Source organism: Strigops habroptila, chromosome 1 (assembly GCF_004027225.2).
Source record: "Strigops habroptila isolate Jane chromosome 1, bStrHab1.2.pri, whole genome shotgun sequence".
Lineage (NCBI taxonomy): Eukaryota > Metazoa > Chordata > Aves > Psittaciformes > Psittacidae > Strigops > Strigops habroptila.
In genome coordinates, this window is record NC_044277.2 from 114,124,210 (window position 1) to 114,143,777 (window position 19,568).

The window sequence follows — 19,568 nt, forward strand, 5'->3', positions numbered from 1 at the left end:
AGTTTCAAAGAAGCCTCAAAACGCAGCTCACATACTTGCTGGGTGCTTATTGCTGTTTCTCTACTAGCAAAGCACTAAGGTGAATGCAGCTGAGCATCTCTGAGGACAGGATGATTAATTTCATGATGTGCTCTTCAGTGCAATTTGGTATGTTCTATCTAATCCTTTGCAAACTTTAATAAAGTTGTTTTCATCCCTTCCAACCCAAACTATTCTATGATTCTATAAGATGTCTGTAGGATTTCACAGATGGGGAACTGAGGCACCAAACAGTTACAATTTGAAGTCACTTTAGATACCTGAGGGTTTATGGATGCTCATGATTTCGTGGGTTTTTATACATTCAAAGCACAGCTCTTGTTGACTTCCTTTGCTAGTGCTCAGCCCTGCTGAAGATGAGAGCCCAGGCTCTCAATTCAGACTCCAGAGACTGGGGAGTGTACCATAGCATCTGACAAAAACCTGTAGCACAAGCAGAGGCTGTCAATCGCTAACACGATCTGCTTGGCGTTGTCAAATCCACCTGACTATCTTTTATCTTCTTGTATTTCCCACCTGCAACAGCCTTGGAGCTGCTGTGCCATGGCACTGAGGTTGTGCCAGGAAAGGTCTCACCTACTGCTCCAGGTTCAGCCCCGGAGCAGGTCTGTCCTGCGCCTTGCGTGTTGCAGTGACCATGGAAAACACCAGGTGTGATTGTGTTACTGTATCTCATGGTACACTTAGTGGGAAGGCAGACAGCTTAGGCATTCCCATTTTTATACATACATAAGATAGAAGCATATACAGATATATATATGAATATATATGTGTCTCCTTATGGATAGAATTTTTTAAATTTCACATGTAACCTCTTGATTTGTAGGAGATGTTGTGCAATAGTTGCCTGGGTTTACCATGAGGCTCTTTTGCAGCTTACAGCCATTTTTATGGCTGTTTGGCTGTTGGAGCCCTGTATGTGCTTATGCACTTCCTTACAAGCTGCTTGAATTTTTATGCATGTGATCGCACAGAACGCAGTAAGCTTGGGGCATAACTTAAGTACCTGGGGTTTAGTATTTGGACATAAGTATTGTGCACATCCCAGTACCCCATGCAGTGGATGGAAGTAGCTATATTTAAAAAGATCATACAGGTCAGTCTTTTCTTTATCTTTCAGGCAAGTGAAAGAAACAGTGAATTTTCTGTCTCTGACAGACTTACCCATTCTTTAGTCCAGGCTGCTGGCTAAACACACCCTGGAAATCAGTTCTGGCATTCACTTAGAAGTTCCTCCACTTGCCTGAAAATACAGCACCTTGTAATTTAAAGTGCCTTTGTGCAGAATGTGCCATGTCTGAGCGCGCTTGGCTTTCAGGAGCTTGAGAGGAGCTGGCTCCTGCAAGCGGGGCCGCAGAAATGGGGGGCACGTTTCTCTGAATTCTGCAGGAGGCTTCTGAAAATACCCTGTGTGCACGCATTTATATCATAACGTTACACCGCATGTGTAGGGTCTGCTCCCGAACCCACAGCCAACTAGCATAACAAAATCAGATTTTACTGCTGTAGTGTCAGCCTTGGTTGAAATACGGCTTTGAAACCCTCCCTTTCACCCTGCTTTTTTAATGAAAAACAATCGGGCTGGAGTGTAATAGTGGTTACCCTGGCTGCGTTTGACTTTAGCTTTTTACTTTTAAAGCCTTATTTTAGGCTTTAAGAGCTCCCAATTAAACTTTTTAGATCCAGAGTGAAAGCCTGAACATGCTTGTGTGTACAACAGTGAGATTCCTGGGTGGGAAAAGGATATTTTTATATTAAAAATAAATGAACACAGTGGTATGTTTTCTCCCTTCATATCCCTTACTCTTTCCTAATGAATCTTCATTTGCCATTTTCTCATTTCTTTTTTTTTTAACATCGACCATACTCTTTCGTTTATTTCTTTTTCTTTTTTTTCCTTCCTCTTCTTCTTTCTCCTCTTTTCTTTATTTCACCCTTTTAAAGGATGAAAGAATAAGAATAGGGGTGAATAGAATAAGAAAGGGTGAAAGAATAAAGAAAATAAATTTTCGTTATTTCCATGCTCCCTAACTTGCTTTTCACTGTTAACCCATAATGGTTTGCAATAGGGAGGATAACTACTTCATTCTTCCAATCAGCACAGCACATGCTGTAAATCCCTTTCTAAATAACACCCAAAAAAATGAAGCCTAGGTCAGATATTTGTTTATCCATTATGAAATGCATGTGGGAGACTATCACCAAGGAATCTGACAACATTACACTATTACTTACATGCCAACTGAATGAGGAAAGATTTGATTTCAGTCAGCTTTGCAGCAAACTTGAAAAGAAAATAATACTATATAACCGTCAGTTCATTTACAGCTCGCCTCCAACACTACACTGCCCCGACTCCCATTATAAGCTCTACTAATGGTCTGGCTAAGAAAACAAATCTCACACAGTGCCCTGCACCTCACCAAGGAGAACACACTGTCACTGGTCATGGGAAATTTAGAGCTAGCCATGACAGCCTGAACAATGAAGTGATTTACACCAGGTTTGTATCTAGTTTGCTAACTCATAAATTCTTACATGCAGGTGCATAGCCCAAGACTGTAAGATCATTTGCACCATGCCTACTATTATGTGGGGCTTTCAGTTCACTTATTAATGCAAATATTAATATAGACTTGCAAACTCAATTCTCTTTTACGGTTTATAAAATACACCTATTGCAGTCTCTCTGGGCATGTACACTCATTTTATAAAAGTCACATGTATTGAAATGTAACTAGATGCCTACTCTCACTTCAGCAGGCTCCAGGCTGCATAGGCAAAATAAGTCTTCAGGTTCCCAGGTATTCCAGAAAAAACCTTGATTAGTACCAGCCCCTCACAGTTAAAGCTTATATCTGGTGTTTTGGTGCAAGAAGAGAATATCAAAGAAATATTCTCTGGAAAGGCTTGCTCTGAGATGTGATGGCAGAGGGACATTTCCAACACTGGCAAGACCCAATGTATGGGTCTTAATAGAAGAGGTCAGACCAAGGCTAAAGCTGATCCTGGGAAAAAAAAAGAAAACAACAGTGTGAGAACAGGGAAAAATACTCACTATAGCTGTCACTGTGAACATAAATTGTCATTATGCAGCTTGTTCATCTGAAAGGATGTAACGGCTGATGACAGGTCAGTTGTTACACTTGGTGTCACTGTGAAGCCAAAGGAGGGAGGTAACAGGGTTGTGGGAGTGACTTCATTACAAGCTGCTCCATAACCTCCTCCTAGAAGAAAGAGAGTGCAGTGGTGAATGAAAACTTTGCTGAAAAGAAGTTTACTCTAGAGCCTGGGCCCAGAGCTCGTTCCTGCGAGTTTCTGACAGCTCTCCTCCTCCCACCCAACAAAAGGACATGGTAATAAATCTTTGTCAGTAGAAATCCGGTACCCCGCTGAGATCGGACCAGCTGTGATGGGTATCATGCGCAGTCCCAGGTCACACAGCCTTGCTGTGTCTGCAGCTGCAGGTCATCTGAAACTCCAGTGGGGACTTCATCCCGCCACCTAAGGGCTTTGCTGCATGAACACTGCCAGCCCCAGCTGGGTATTTTCACACAGACCTGTCCAGACCAGGAGCTGCTCTGGGCAGGAGTGGCTTCATAAGGGACAACACTGAGCAGATTGCATGTGGAGGTGGCCTGGGGTCTGCAGGAGGTCAGCCACCAGGGCGAGTTTGGAGAACATTTCTGTGTGAGACTGTGTGGTTTGGAGTCTCTTCCAGCAGAGCTTTCCTGTCTTGCGCTTCTCCATAATTCATCTCCATAATTCATCCTTAGCAGGTCTTACGTTCCTGATGAAACCTGGGAGGATGGTGCAAAAGACAAAGGGTTTTAAGAGTTTCTGTGCTGGATCAGATGAGTCCTGTCTGTGTGTAGAAAGTCTTTGGTGGTGGGCTTGCTGGCTGAGCAGTATCCACATTCAGAAACTCATTTGTCTGTTCACATCAGGCTCAAAATAGGAGCCCTGCAAGTGTAAGCATTTGAAGGCCAACTCCTGCTTCCTCCAATTCGAGCTGGAGGAGCTGAGGTTTGCTCTTTTGGGTTTTTTCGAAAGATGCTATGGTCTTTGCACCAAGATTAAATGACATTTCTATAAGAGCACAGCGTCTGGCCTGGTGCTTTGGGCTACAGTTTCCTCTCCCTTGCACTGCTGAGCAGACTGGGCTAAGCCACCTTCCCTCCCCATATGGGTGAATTTCAGTGATGTTGTTTGAGTCATGGTTTTACTTTGGGATCCTTGGGGAGGAAAGATGCTGTGTCAATGCAGAAGAGTACAGGAATATTAGCTCCAGTTAACCCAATTTTGTTCTTGGAGAACCAGAGACCTGAAAGTTGAATGTGCCCTAAAATTGCAGTTTGGAAAATACCAGAGTCAAGGTGTGTGTGTGTGACCTACAGAAATACCTCATCTCACCACTAATTTACTCACACATGTAAACTTCATTTGTCATTCAGCTGCCCCAAATTATTTCCTGTTCCTCCCTCTTTTTCCTCTTCTTGCTTGTTTTGAAAATGCTGGTCAACACATGTTAAGCCAGAGTGTCCAAAACCAACAAAAGAAAGTTCAGGAGAGGCAGCAAGAGAAACAGCTGAATAACATTGCCAATTTTAAAATTAAGATAAGTTATACAGGACCTTTTATTGAACCAACAAATATTTTATAGTGTTCACCATTTAGGGCCAGCAGTTCTTTTTCCCCCTTCATTTTAAGCAAGAATAGAAGGTGTGTAATTCATCAGGAATCTGTACATGTTTAAGTAGCTTTAAGAATTATTGTGGTCATGTGGGGCTGCCCTACTGTGTCTTGACTTCCATGTCCATTTTTTCCCTGGTACATAGTGTTTTGTATCCTTCCCTCTCTGTCGCATTCCCTCATTCACACATTCTTTCCCCTGTTGGTTTCAAGCCATCTTTGCTTTGTCAGTGTTACCTGATAACACAAAGCAGAGTTTTAAGCCAGTTTCAGCTTGAGCTGTCTATAACACTGAGCAGGGGGAGCAACGTGGATGCTTCTTGGTCCTACGTAAGTGGTTGGTCTTTCCCTAGCTGTTCCCAGCAGGGCCTTTAGGTGAAGTCAGTTCATCACCACACACATGTGATACTCTTAGTTCAGAATTCTTAGATCCAAAGAATAAAATGTAACCATAATTAACATTATTTATCACACCCCTGAAGTCATCCAAGTATATAAAAGTTACTAGTCTGGACTCGGCAAACACTAAAGATCTGAATTGTTCTGAAACATTTGAATGTGCCACAAACACCACATAACTAGGGAGCCTTTGTATGTTGTAAACTGGAGAAAGCATATGTGCTACAGCATTTATGCTGTGGCTTTCTTACCTCATACTGGATGCAGTGTGTAAAAGGGCACTGTATATGTACTTAGATATGTATGTTCTTGTGAATTATTTGTGTAGTATTTTGACAACAGTCAGGTGTAATGGCAATGTACTGGAGATATGTGACGCAATTGTCCAGTTTAAGGATTGTTTGATAGAACTCCAGGGTTTATTTTCTTTGGGTGGGCCTTTCTGATACAGCAGAACAAAAGAAGACATTTTAAATATAAGAGAAATCCTGGAAAATTCTGCTCTGAGATGCTTTTGAAATGGTCAGAGTATTGCTTAGGCATGTTGTCTTTGGACTTTTGAGACTCATTTCCATCTCTGCTAAAATGGGACTGCAGGCTACCTTGCAAGAGAGCTGTCAGGATCAGCCACTGACTATTTATGAAGAAATTTTGTGGTGAAAAAAAAAAAAAAAGAAAAATTGCCACATATATTATTAATAATTATGTGAGTCCTGACAAATCCCATACTGTATCACAAAGCTGATATTGTCCAGTGACTACACTCTTGGCACTGCGTGCTACGGTAAACTGTATACTGAAAACTCATACTGATGGAAAGGTATACAGGATTCCATTGGTAAGTGATTTATAGTGACTTCCTATTATAAACAAGAGGGAACAAATATCCCGCCTTGCTGGTTTCTTTGGATGGATGGTGAGAGCAGAATGAGACATTCCTGGCCAGGCAAAAGCTGATTTTCTGGATGCTTGCAGTTGGGAGCAGAATGAAACACCAGAAAGTGATATATAAATTACAATCCTTAATTATAAATGATTAAATTTCCATTTTCATGGCGCTTAAAACTTCGCAGTTGTAGGGCAAAAGATCACTGGTTTACATGATCTCAAAACTTGTAACTAAAAGATGCTTCTGATGTTTAATAGTAAATAGACTTCCTCTATGAAGTGTATGCTGAAAGCCTACCAACATCCTTTCACAAAAAGCACATCGCTTTCTGAGACAGAGCAAACCACCTTCGGCAGCTGCTTCTTTTTGGGTTTCAAGTAATAAATATGCTATTGAGCACAACTGTAGTTTGTTTCAGATAGTTATGTGTGCTGGCTAGTGGTATGCTATTAATAAACTTCATTGTACATCCTATCAAATAATATGTTGTGCAGTGGTCAAGAAGCGATACACTTTCCATATTGAGAATGCTGGGTTTCAGTTAAATTCATGAAACAGTCTTGCCAAAATGTTGCTTTTACAGTTGAAATATACTTTGCAATTGTTTTGCAGATATATCAAAAGCTTTAACTACCAAAAGCTTTAATTAGTAGTTGGGGGTAGAGCAGGTAGATTGCAAAAGATGAAAAAGAAAATTGTCAGGCAAGAGTCACCTTTTTTTTTTTCTTCATTTTGGTAAAATCTTGTTACCTATGTTCCGTCTCTGGTCAGTGAAGGGCCAGACATGGCCAGACTGCATTTCTTCTGGGCTGAGCTAAACAGTTAAGGGTGTAGTTACACCACCAGTTTAATGTCCAAAGGAGAGATACGGTCCTCCCCTGATCCAGCTAACAGCATATCCACATGGATGATAATGCTGCCCAAAGGGAGACAGTGGGAGTGGGTGCCTCTTCTAAGAGCGCTTTGTGGTCTGGTTTTGCAGCAGCACTCAGGAACATTGGGGTGTGGTGTTAGGTGGGTTGAGAACATTTCTTGAAGGACATCTCCGTTGTTTGTGAGTGGAGTCTGGACAGCTAGCCCGGATAAAGGTACATGACTTAGATGGCAGATTCATGGCAGGTGAGGTGAATTCTACTCTTCCTTTTGAGTTGGATCAATTTGGTTTGACTGGCAAGATGTCAAGGAGAGCATGAGGGATGGTCTTTGTTTCTCAATGTGTTCATCCCCATCCAAAAATAATGATGGTAACATTTATTTCCTTCACTAAGGACTGTTCAGACATACGTGGGCTGCTTGGATGCTATGGTAGTGCAAACTGGGATATGCTGTCAGAGGTTTAGTATAGGAGAAAAGGGTTTTTGGCAAGAAAAAGGGAGCCTGTGCTTTGAAATGATGGATTTTCGTACTTCATTGTACTTACTTTTACAGCAGTTATTAGCAAGAGCTTTGCAAATTATCAATGATGGTTTTACTGTAACCCAGTTTCAAGTTTCTTTGACATAAATTATTTGTCTGAAAAACATAATATCTGAATGGAGTAGAAAAAAAGATGACTTGTAATTCAGGAAAAATCTTCAGCAAAGTTAAAGAATGGGTAGCTCCCCGCTCTTGGATTTTATTTTTTAGATTAGCTACTGCTTTTATACACCATGGGCAAGTCACTTTCTTTTAGAGCTGGCTGACTACCAGTAAAAAATATTTGCAAATACTCCTTCAAATAAACGCTGGAATTGGAATGTGTGTCACCATTCACACCTACTTTCCTCAGAAGTTTGTACAAGCAATTTTTTTGTTCATAGGAAATATTTTCCAACAGCAAAAGAAACTGACAGATGCTTGAGAGAGGTGTATTTATATCCAGGTTTGCTCTGGCAACGACATTCATTATTACTTGCCATTTGCATTTCTATACCTACTGACCTAGTCAGTCTTAAAGCTCCTCTTTAAAATTGTCTCTATTAAAGAAAAAAGAAGAGGCAGGGCTGAAAAGTTATTTGTAGCCAAGTACAGCATGAAAAAGGAGACTTTTGGTGTCATTCAGTACCTCTCTCTGGTTCAAAAGTTTCTTTTTTCCTTGGTTCCCTCTCCTATGCATAGGTTGAACTTCTCCCTCTTGAGTCCCCTTCAAGCATTGATCTGGGAGAGCTTAAGAGATACTGGTTTAAGATGTGCTCTTTTGGAACAAAATGTAAACCTTGGTCGCTTGTGGACATTTATTTATAAAGCTGTTTTGCAAAAGGATGGAGGCCTGCTAAATCAAATAGCTTGGCAAACATCTAACCTAAGAAATTACAGCTGGTCTCCCTGCATTTCTTTGGTGAGACTGGTCTTCAGTGGTCACCTCCAGGTGCTGAACTGTGCGGCTGGGCTGAGCTGTTCAACATGAGTTGCCTGCATGAGAAAATGGGCTGCTGGTCAGTGGTCAGCAAAGTCACTCGTAAGCGGAGAGCTACCAAGGGTTGCAGTGTGCTTTGAGACCTTTTCCATGGGAAGCTCTGTTTAAAGATAATAGCACCTTCTAATTTATCATCTGATGGAAATCCAGCAATGAGGTGCTGCTCATAAAGAGGTGCATTACTTTATGAGATTTATATTGCATTTAGGAGCTTTTGGTGTCCTGTAGCCACTTGTGCTCATGTCGCTTCTGTTTCTTTTATTTAACTTGTTCTCCATAGATCTTGCAGTTAGGCGTTGGCTTCTTGCTCTTCTATAGTGAGTTTCTGTGTCAGGATAGCAAGCCCACTGAGTAAAGCTTATACATTTCAGCCTGGTAAATATTTCTGGCTCCTCTGCGACGTGAGGACTTCATGAATGAACAAATGTGACTCTTGATGGGAAAGCGTAGCTTATGCCTGTGATGCAGTTTCATCTTCGAAGGCTGTTAACCAGGTGTGCTTGTTACTTGCGTTCTTCTCAGCCTGCTTCTGTGGCTGAGTTGCAGCCTGGGCAAAGGGCGCATTAAAAACCGCACACATATGTGTACATGGGTGAAAGTCCTATTTTTAGTGCTTACAAGAAGGCATTCACTGAGGGGCAACGAAGCTGATTTTTATTTTTAGTTTTGCAATTCCTCATGTCCTTGCGATTTATGTTTTGAAAAACTAGCTCTGTCACCTTGCAAAATGTAGGTGAACCTCCAGGACCAACTTTATTCTCACTATTGCTGAGATTACCTTTTCCTGCACATAGGCTGGTGTGGGATGCGCTGGGCAGGGCGCAGCACCAGTTCTTCCAGCACAGTTCTCTGCTGAGGCTCAGTGAGGTTTTGCCTCACCAAAGCCTGTTTTTGTAGGGTCATGTCTCAGGAACCTCTCCACAGCACTTTTTTTGACATGTGCCCTGCTCCAAGCTCAGTGTAGATTTCTCCAGGCAGACAGTTGCATGAAGCTGGCCCTTTACACATGTAGAAACAAAGATTTTATTTGGAAATCTGGTATCAGTTTTGGAATTAATCTTGGGTTATTTTTCTATATGGTTATTCCATGAACTTACTTGTTTTAAAAACTGTTAGAAAATAGACATCATCTTTTTTTCTGTTTTCAGAAACCCTGGAGAATGGACCAAATAAGTGTGAAAGGTGAGTAAGGGACTTCACAGTTTTCCAGAATTATTGTTGTTATTACACTTTTCCTGATATCGCATAGCTATGTAAGCTGTATGTGTAAATATTTGTTACTGCTTGAATCTAGTGCAGCTAACAGAAAAGGAACCAGCAAAGATGAAACATACTGGAAGGAGATCAACGCAGCTATGGCCCTAACGAACCTTGCCCAGGGGAAGGATAAACTGCAGGGAACTACCAGCTGCATCATTCAGAAATCATCACATATATCAGAAGTAAAGACTGTTAAAGTGCCATTAGTTCAGCAGTTTTAAAAGATGGGTCCTGTTTTCTTTTTCCTGTCAAATGGACATTTTCCTCGCAGGATTGGTTTTCAGCAAAATCAGTTTCACGGATATGAGGCAAATGTGGAAAATAGGTCCCCTTTTACAGTAAAATAGGTCCCCTTTTACAGTATGGTCAGTTGAAAAAAATAATGCTCCTTCTGACTCAGACATTTTCATTGTATTAAATGAAATGTTCAATTGCTTCTATAAAAGGCATGTAAATTATAAAAAAACTGTTTTTATCAAAACATTAACTTATTTTATGTTAATCAAAGTGCGCATAAGATGTTTGCATTGCTATTACAGTAAGTGCCTTGCTTTCAAAAAATAAGCTATAACGTGGGCATAATACAACAGTATTATGCCTCAAAATGACAATGCCATAATGCTTAAACTTTGTATATTATTCCAAGTGGGCTTAAGCAGCCTAGGGCTAAAATCATTACTGCTGGAGGCCCTGGAGAGTTGTGCTTATTTGACTTCTACAAATTGACGAGTCTTAATGGAATTGTTACATCATTTTCTCTCTCTTTTTTTTAATCAACAGTGTTATAAAATTTGTACAGTATGTTTTGTCAAAGTGACAATGAAGTTGTTATGCATGTTTCTTACCTGTATATGCAGTATATTAAAATACCAAAATCATTCCTTTGAAAAGTGCAATACTCTAGAACACACAAATTTAGGAGATAATTGTTCAGATGCTCCCAGCTGTGTTGCTCATTGAAGATTTCAGTTGAGAAGGTTCTAACCAGGCTAGCTGCAAAGTCAAGTTGAATTTCTATAGTTTTAAAGCTTTGCTAGTGACTTACTGAAGTTTTGATAGAAGTAAAATTGATTTCTTCTTGTACAAAACTAAATCTATAGTGCCATTTATTACTTGCAGTGGAGCTCAAAAAAGTTTCCATGGTGAAACTTACTACTTTAATGTGGTTTAAACATTTTTATTTTGTATGTACTGCATAAATGAGGACAGTTGATTGACAGTTTGCATTTCAGGGAGAAAAAGCTATAATATAAACTATCAAAGTCCAAACTAGAAACGCAAATGGGAAATGAAACATTGAAAAATCTCAGCATTTAAGGTGGGAGGGTTTTAAGTAGATACTAAACCATGTATTAAATGTCATGTCTCTAAACTTGACTGCTATTGAGTATAATAACGAGCATAAAACCAGGTTTATTTTTAAGTTTTATTGGGAGGTGTATGAGTTATTCTTAAGTCATACAACAATAGTCTAATGAGGTTTACAGTGCTTGAATAAACAGTGGCAAAGCCAAAACCAATTTATACTGAATCAGCTACAGAAAACTGGAAAAGAACTAATTGTTGCTAGGATTTGGATTTTTTTCCTGTGGGTATCCTGTCAGGTTTTTTCCTACTTACCCCTTTCCTTGTTTCTCTTTTTGGTGAGCCATCAATGAACAAGACATGACTTTAGTCCTGCTCCTACTGAGCTTAATGGCAGCACTCCCACTTCAGTGGAAGCAGGACTATGCTAATGATGAAACTAACTTGCAAGTAGAGGCTGTTTCAGTTGCACTAAAATAGTCAAGATACGTGGCAAATATCAGCCTTGGTGTGATTCTTAGGAAACTTCTTAATGTAACATAACATGTTGTTGGGTTTATTTAGTGTACAATGAAAATGATTTGATATGAAAATATTTTGTACATATATATTTTTACTTTGTTTTCTAAATTGCTGATTTGCATTGACTTAAAGTGCCAAGCAAGAAATGTATGTCATGACTGTATGAACAGTTGAAGTACATGTTTTACTGACTTGCATCATTATATGTCTAAGATTCCATGACATTAATTTTTGATACTTTACTGGATTTTGACATAATAATGTGAGTTTATAACTAATAGCAGAGAGCTAAGACTTCACTTTTGTTCATACTATTATAAGTTATTCTGGTATTAAATATTTTGTGACAATAAATTGATGGTTTTGACAAACTTTTCTGTTCTAAGTATTCACAGTGTTTTTGTCTGTATAAATGACAACAAAAACTTGTCATGTAAAAAAGGTACTTTTGAGAACTTCTCTGGAGTAAAACTGGAGAAGACAAACCATGTATAAACAACTTGTTCATGGTTCTTTTTTTAAATGATCAAAGCACAAAGAATAATCTGTAAAACACATCAAGTGGAGTTTAAATTTAAGAAATCCTTGGCATAATTTCTTGTTACCATTTCCTTTAATTTATTTTTTTTCTACTGCTGCTTTAGAGTTTTCTGAAAACACAAATTCTAATGAATTATGTGTGTGTCTTTTTTTAAATAACAAAAATCATGATCAGTGCTGAGCCAACAGCTAATGAAGACTCAATAATTATTTATGATATTGGAAAAACATTATTACTATTGCTCTTCTTTGTTTCATCATATGTAACCATTTTAGTAAAATAAATAACTGCAAACAACATCTTGCTGGTTTGAATTAAATATTCATTTATCTGTCCCTAATAATTTGTATTTCTGGTTTCCTGCTATAGTCCGGGTTTCTCTATACTGGGATACAAGGATGGGATAGGGTTAGGGTTAGGTTTAGTCCTGGTGCACAGCTACATGAAGCAGTTTAGCACATCCCTGATGTACAGAGGAAACCACAAGTTGTGCTTCTACTCAGCCCTTAGTGCGATTACACTTTTTTAAACCCTGGCCTGTTACTTGCAGGAAAATAGTCCGGGCTTGACACAGGCTGAGTACATCAGATCCTCCAGTACTCCACAAGCAGCTCTAAATTGCAGTGGGCACCAATTCAGTGGTCACAGTGACAGCTTCAAGCATGACAGACCCCTGTTTTATTCCTGTGTTGCTATGAACAATCTGTGAGACTCTTGGAGAATCAGAAAGAACCTCATAGGGATCCAGGCTCCTAACCTAACAGATCCAAGCATTTCTGAAGGTCTGAGAGTGAAGGCATGTTTCCATGGCCAAGTGCAGACAGTTCCATGCCTGCTCTGAGCCAGCTGGACAGAAACATGGCCTAGTTCAGAAACTGGGTAACCAAGTTTGGCATCAAGCCTGAGCTTCTACATCAAGGTCCCCAGCAAAGCATGGACTGGACTCAGCACAGTGCCAATGTCTGTGCAGCTTTTGGTCCATTACCTGTTCTATGCCTTCACTTGTCCACTGCAGTGTGCTCAGATTTCTCTGTGTTTTCGTGCACATTTCAAAGAGGATAATAAAACTGCTCTGCATAGCTGAACTGTTGTGTGCAGAAGGACACTGATAGTTGGGAGCTGCCCTGGTGGAATACCTACCCAGCCTAGAAAAATGAGATGAAACATGATGGAAAGGGCTGAATTGCTGAGAGCACTGCTTTGACACACTGCAAGAGAGGTTACATGGATCCAGCCTGGATGTAAGTTCATGTTGTACGAGCTGGTTTGCCAGCGTCTGGGTGTGCTTGATCTCCATTAGCAGCAGAATCGAGACCCAAACTCACGGCTTTCACGGTGCTAGGTGGCTGAGCCAGTGTTTAGTTTTGGGCCCCATCTTGAAACTCCTCTTTAACAAGAAGGAAGGAGGTTGGCTAAAATACAAGTACCTTGTGAGAAAAAAAAAAAAGTGGAAAAGAGGCATGAATGCCTAATGCAATAGAAAAAAACCCCAACCCAAACCTCCTTAATGTTGCTGTTATGTCAGCTTGGGTTATTGGCAGTGGAAGTGGTTATTGGCAGCGGAAGTTAGACCTGGCTGGAGGCTAATATAACTCGTGCACCTGATTTTTTAAAAGGAGCTGAGATCTGTTTTCTTTATGGATGAGTTTTTTTCATCCGTAGTGTTGGTCCTTCTTCATATTTCCTTAACTTTCCTTTCAGCCTGTTTTGGACTTGATTTTCTTTCTATCTCTTCCTGCCTGAAAAGCCTCCTGTTCCATGCAGACAGCAATGGGATCCTTCCCGCCAAAGCTCATTCTTCTGGCTTTGCAGGTTCTAGGGCCATATAGTGAAGGATGTATGATTCAACAAGCTGGTGTTCAATGACAAAGTCTGGTATCTCCCTTCTCCTAGCCTAGGGCCAGTGAACATATGAAGTCTCAGGAGCGTGCTGTAGAGGCTCTTCAACCAACAAGCTCTACCATCTATCACTTCACTCCTAACTACTACTGCTTTTGGCTATCTTAACTCCCCAAAGGACTGTCAATTTAACCATAACTACCTAAGAACTGCCAAGTCTTGTTTTATGAGCTGCTGTTGAGAGTTTAGCTATTTAAGGCTGATTTTAAACAATTTTTATTGGTACTTCGTGGCATGTGCCTGATTTACAGTGCTGTAAATAACCACAAATTAGGGACATTTCTTTCTTTACAGTAAAGGCACATTATCTTGAGCATAAGATTGTTGGTGAAGAACTGGAGTGCAGGCCCTTTTCTGCCGCAGGCTTCCTGTGTGAGCTTAGGCAAGCCTCATCCCAGGTTTGATTCATGCATAAGAGCTGGCTCTATCCCTTGGGGATGCTTTAAGCATCAGGGAATGTACGATGAGGATCTCATCTACGAGATGCCCCTCACTGCTCACCCTGCTGCTATGAGGCTGTGAAGGTAGGAGAGATCAGTGATGTTTTCTAAGTGGCACACTCAGTTTGATGCACTTAAGCATCTGTAGGTATCTGATGTTAAGCACAATTTAAAATTGTGTCTGGGGCACATGTCCCAGAGCAGGTATCACCATCTGCAGCACTTCCATCTGTTCACTCACTGCAGCAGGAAAACAAGCTTCCAACTGAGACCAGATGCCCAAACTTGGGCACAGACAAATTAAAGGAAGACAAACCACACTCTCGAGAAACAAGACATTAGGTCCCACACCATGAAGAGACCTGGTGGGCTCAGGCCAGCACTACCTACCTTCCTCTGCAACATCAACCAAGGAGCACAGTGAAGCACCTGGAAAACCTCATCCTCAGAAAGGTGAAATGTGTCTTTCCAGCTTAAAAAATACTCACTTGCAGTCCAGGAACTTGTGGATGTAGAAGTTCAGGTGTAAGATCAGATGCTTCCCTCAGGACCATCCGTGTGACTTGGCGATACTCAGCAAAGCAGTCTGATCTTCCTCATATTAACTGCTGTGGGGATGGGAATCTTCACTTTAAAGGGGTTTAAGCTCTTTTTCATGCCTTTTCAAAAATAGTCATCCAGACCTGAAAACCGTGGAATGTGTTCATCAGAGTCAGAAGAAATCCAAAAGTCATGCTGCAAAAGATGACCCTGCCCTGTGCTGGCCTGGTGGGAGGGGACAGCAAAGCCATAGGCACCATGGTAGGGGCTTCAGTGCCTTCGTGGTACTGCACAGATGGGTTCATCTTCAATGGTAAATTTCCCATTCACGTTTGCTGTCTTCACATGCACAGAAAAAGGAAGCCAGACTTCTGTTCATAGGGAGGAGTGAGGGTGTGTAACTGAAATACATGGCTAAACACATTGGGCAGCAGTTAAAATGTGAATCTAACTTTGGGGATCTTGTGAAATGGCCACAAAATACATTCCAAGTACTCAGTGACAGCCAATGTAGTAGTGAAAAGTGGTCAGCAGCATTTCAGCTAGATCATTGCAAATTAAATGCCAGGTCAGCAAAATTGAAACATTTTGTGGAATGAGACGACTGTCTTTAATTACTTGGGATTTCTTTTAATGAAATAGATTTCTTCTTTAATGAAGAAGCCTAGTTTTCCAGATATTTTTTTTTGTCTTGAAATACAAAATAATTATAGTAAGAAAGGTTGAAATCAAAGCCAAAATAGAAATCATCAAAACTTACCCAAATATTGAGGTTACCAAAATTTTTACTGACTTTTACAAAGTTCTTTTGGCTATTCATATTCATTTGTTTATAGATTTACTCTTTCCAACCCATTTTAAAATGAGAAAGTTTTAACATCTCAAAAATTTCCACAGGATGGAAAAATACATCCTCCAGAGTTGCATGGAAGAATTTTTAATGCTCAGTGTTTTGAAAATAAGAGCACTTTTGCTTGGATATAAACTATATCTTGGTACTTCATTTTTTGAGTACGATGTTTTATGCTGAATCATTCCAACAAGCACAATGCTGCTTTTTTTGTAGGTCACCTGTCCTGTTGCCTTCAGAAAAAATAGGGTCTAAGGGAAACTGTGAGACTTTTGCTGGTGTCTGGGATGATGAAAAGAATTTGCGTTCAGGCAGAAAATGAAGACTGCAAGCGTAGCATTTGCTAGTACTCCTCATGCTTGGAGAGCAGACACCTGCTGTGGTAATAGAAGAACCTATGTGATGTTAGTTCATGCCCGTTGATTACAAATAATAGAGAAAGCAAGAGAAAGCAGGAGTGTCAGACTGAAGATGGCATTCCCATTGCTTGAAAAGAGGCTGCAACAGCAATAATACATGCATTTCTCAGTGAGCAGTGTAATGGCAACCAGAAAACTCAAAGTAGTCCAAGATTTGCTGCAACACTTCAATGGAAGTGAAACCACACATGAAAAAATATGACAAACAACCAAACAGCCAACAGTGTCTCTCCATGCTTCAGGATGTAGAGCAAAGAAACACTCAGTAATTTCTAGTCCTTTAAACCCCTGACTACACTCCTAAATCTGACATCTACTGAGAAAGGTGCCTGTAGGTGGGCAATGGAAAGATCTTGAGAGCAGCATGCCCAGGCTGGCATAACCCCATCAGGCCATGCCCAGTGCCAAAATCGAGGAGACTCCGTTTGGGAAGTCTGGTGCTCTTGTCACTTTGAAGTGTGGTAAAGTGTCATACAGTTACATTTACCCACCCTCTCCCACCTCTTAAATAAAAGCTTTCATTTATGGTCTTAGTTCGTAGAAAACCACATTTCTGCTACTGCTATCTCAAACAAGGCTGCTTGCAATAGAAGTGTTTACCATGAAAACAACTATATATGCATCCGTATATAATGCAGTCAATATCAAACATTTTCTAAGAAGCATCAATCAGATTCCCTTTCAGAAACAAAAATACAAGAAGGTTGCAGTCTTTTTGCAATTTCCTAATGGGCAGCTGAGGTGGGAACTCTATACCCAATTTATAACATGAAATACTCCCTGTATCTGTTTCACAAGGACATGTACCAGCATGAGAGTGGGATTTGGTGGAACCTGGATTTACAACTAGAAATTAAATACAGGCATGTGGAAACATTATTATGTAAACTAATACTTAGCTACTTCATGCTGCATTCCCTCAACAGCAACAAAATGGCAGCATGGAAACCAAATGCCAAGTGTAATTTTTTAAACCTGTTCTATGAGAAAGAAAAGAAAAACAGTCCCATGTAGAATCAGGAGAACTCGTTACTTTTTCATCTGTGAAGTCTTAAATGTCACAGCCGCTGGGCTGAGTTCTCCTTTCATCAAAATCAATGGAGCTTTGATGTTGGTTTCCACTTGAGCATGAGAGATCCCAGAAACTCTGCTTTTCACCTCGTACTGAGAATCCTGGCAACGTACTTCCACGTCTTGCTTTCAGTAGTTTATATTGGTAGCTCCCATTGCTCAGTTAGGAAATAATACACTTCAGAGAAGCTGCAGCTCAGAGACATACTGAGCAGTGAGCCCGTGGGTGCTGGTGGTCCAGCATCACTCTAGCGTGAGACGCTGCTGCACCAACCCAGACTGGAGGGCAGATCACAGGCAAAGTGCTCTAGGATGCAGCCAAGTCCTATTCATCTGTTTCACCCACTTCTCCAGCCCCTGCAGATCAACCAGGAAACCACCAGAACAAACACCTGAGGCTCACCTGCACCCAGATCCTGCCCACACCTTCTTTGCAATAGCGGGCCAGTAAGAGAGGCAGCTGCTTTTCATCACATAGGGCATGATAAGTAGCCCCATATCTGACTGTTGACACTGCACAAGGGTCCCCACTGCTCCTCCAAAACATGAGCCTCTCATCCACCTAAGGGACAAATTGGGGAGGTCTAGACGGTTGGCTGACATCTCAGAGAACTGCAGGGGCAGTCAAGCTGTGAGTAAGCACATATAGCACATAGGAAGGTACAAAAATTAACAATCAGCATGGACTTCTTCTGAATGAATCACATAAACGAATTTGATTTCCTTCTGTGACAGTAGAGCAAATGGTATATATATAAGAGTCAGAGATCAGACAGCTACTGGGAGTCTAGTTAGGCTTTTGGCAATGATGTCCTACATGACATTCTCATAAACAAGCAGAGGAAACATCTGATAATTGCCATCTAGATAATTACCATCAAGAGTGTATAATACAAGTTGAAAGCTGCAACTTAGAGACGTTATCAGGGACTCATTATCAAAATGGAAGTATGCATCAAGGACTTCCACAGAGGTTTGTCTTTGGCTGTTTGTGTTCAGTATTTTCATCAATAGCTTGGCTAAAGGAATAAAGGAGAGGTTCCCTAGCTGTGCAATATGTGCTCTTAGTTTTATACAACCAGTTCCTAGGGAGCATATAGCCCAGAAAAGGTTTCTGGCTGCTGCTGCCAGGGCATGTTCCCTGTGTCTCTGCTGTTCTTCATGGTGGTCTTGGGCAGAAAAAAAGTGGAGCTGTCACAATGCAGGATCTTTTTACATTTTTTGTTGTCAACATGGCGCTCCTTGCAAGTACATCAGAGCGCAGGGTTGGAATTCAAAATTACCTTGATACATTGGAGAAATGACCTGAAAAATAACAGAATTAATAGATTGTATCACAAGGACCTGTGAACAAAAGTGACGAATTGCACAGAGCATGGGGATGTAGATAGGAATTCTGCAGAAGATGATGGCTGATCACAAGGTGACGATGATCCAAAACCATCCTGCTATTGTAAAAAAAGAAATGACACATTGGGTTGTATATTTAGGTGTTGAACTATATGACACGGAAGTGAATGTCTTCTGCTCTACTGAGCTCTGTTGGGGTTGCACTTACAAGGGATAGGGACCAACTGGAGGCACCCACAGCTATCAGATCAGGAGCAAACATGATCTGGAAGGAAAAACTGATTGATCTGGGGTTACTAAATGTAGAAAAGATAATGATCTTCACGTATGTATGGCCAGCAGAGAGACGAAGGAAATAGTTCTTTGTACCACAGTGCAGTTGAGTAATAATGGAGTTTAATTGCAGCAAAGGTGAGTTACTGGACAGAACATACCAACAGAAGAAGGAGGATCAGATGGGGAAGCACTGGAATATATTGCCTCTGTGGGTGGTAGAATTTCCATTACTGAAGATTTTTTTTAGAACAAGTTAGAGACATATTAATCAGGAATTAAATAGGTGTAATTGATCCTACTTTTGGCCTCTCAAGGTCGCCTCCCCACCCTTATTTTCCATTTCAGCAGTCTGCCTTATAAACATGGCATGGAGGTCTGTTGCTCAATAGATGGTTAAGAGTGAACAGCAGCTGGTTTATTCCTCTGTTTTGGGGAGGAGTGTTTACATTCCAGGCGTAAAAGTGGAGGGGAAGGACAGCCGAGTTCTGATCCCACCAGCCAGCCAGCAGAGGAGACCAGGCAGCCATCCATCGGAGGCTGTTTAACTTTCCCAGCCTTTCAGAGCCTTACATAAAGGACAAATGTGGCTCCCAGATGGAAGACAACAGACTTGAAAAACATGGAAACTGACAGAGAGGGACATACATTTAACATGAAAGTTAAAATTGCCAGAAGAAGAAA

The 19,568-nt window shown here is 40.8% G+C and overlaps 1 protein-coding gene across 1 annotated transcript in view; it reads left to right on the forward strand.

Annotated features, from left to right (window-relative positions):
* Nucleotides 1-12,334, forward strand: part of MKX (mohawk homeobox) — a 49,169-nt gene extending 36,835 nt beyond the window's left edge. Inside the window, 2 exon segments of the mRNA XM_030483740.1 lie at nt 9,563-9,596; nt 9,709-12,334. Coding sequence (XP_030339600.1) covers nt 9,563-9,596; nt 9,709-9,895 — 221 coding nt within the window. The 3' untranslated portion in view covers nt 9,896-12,334.
* The last annotated feature ends 7,234 nt before the right edge of the window (nt 12,335-19,568 follow it).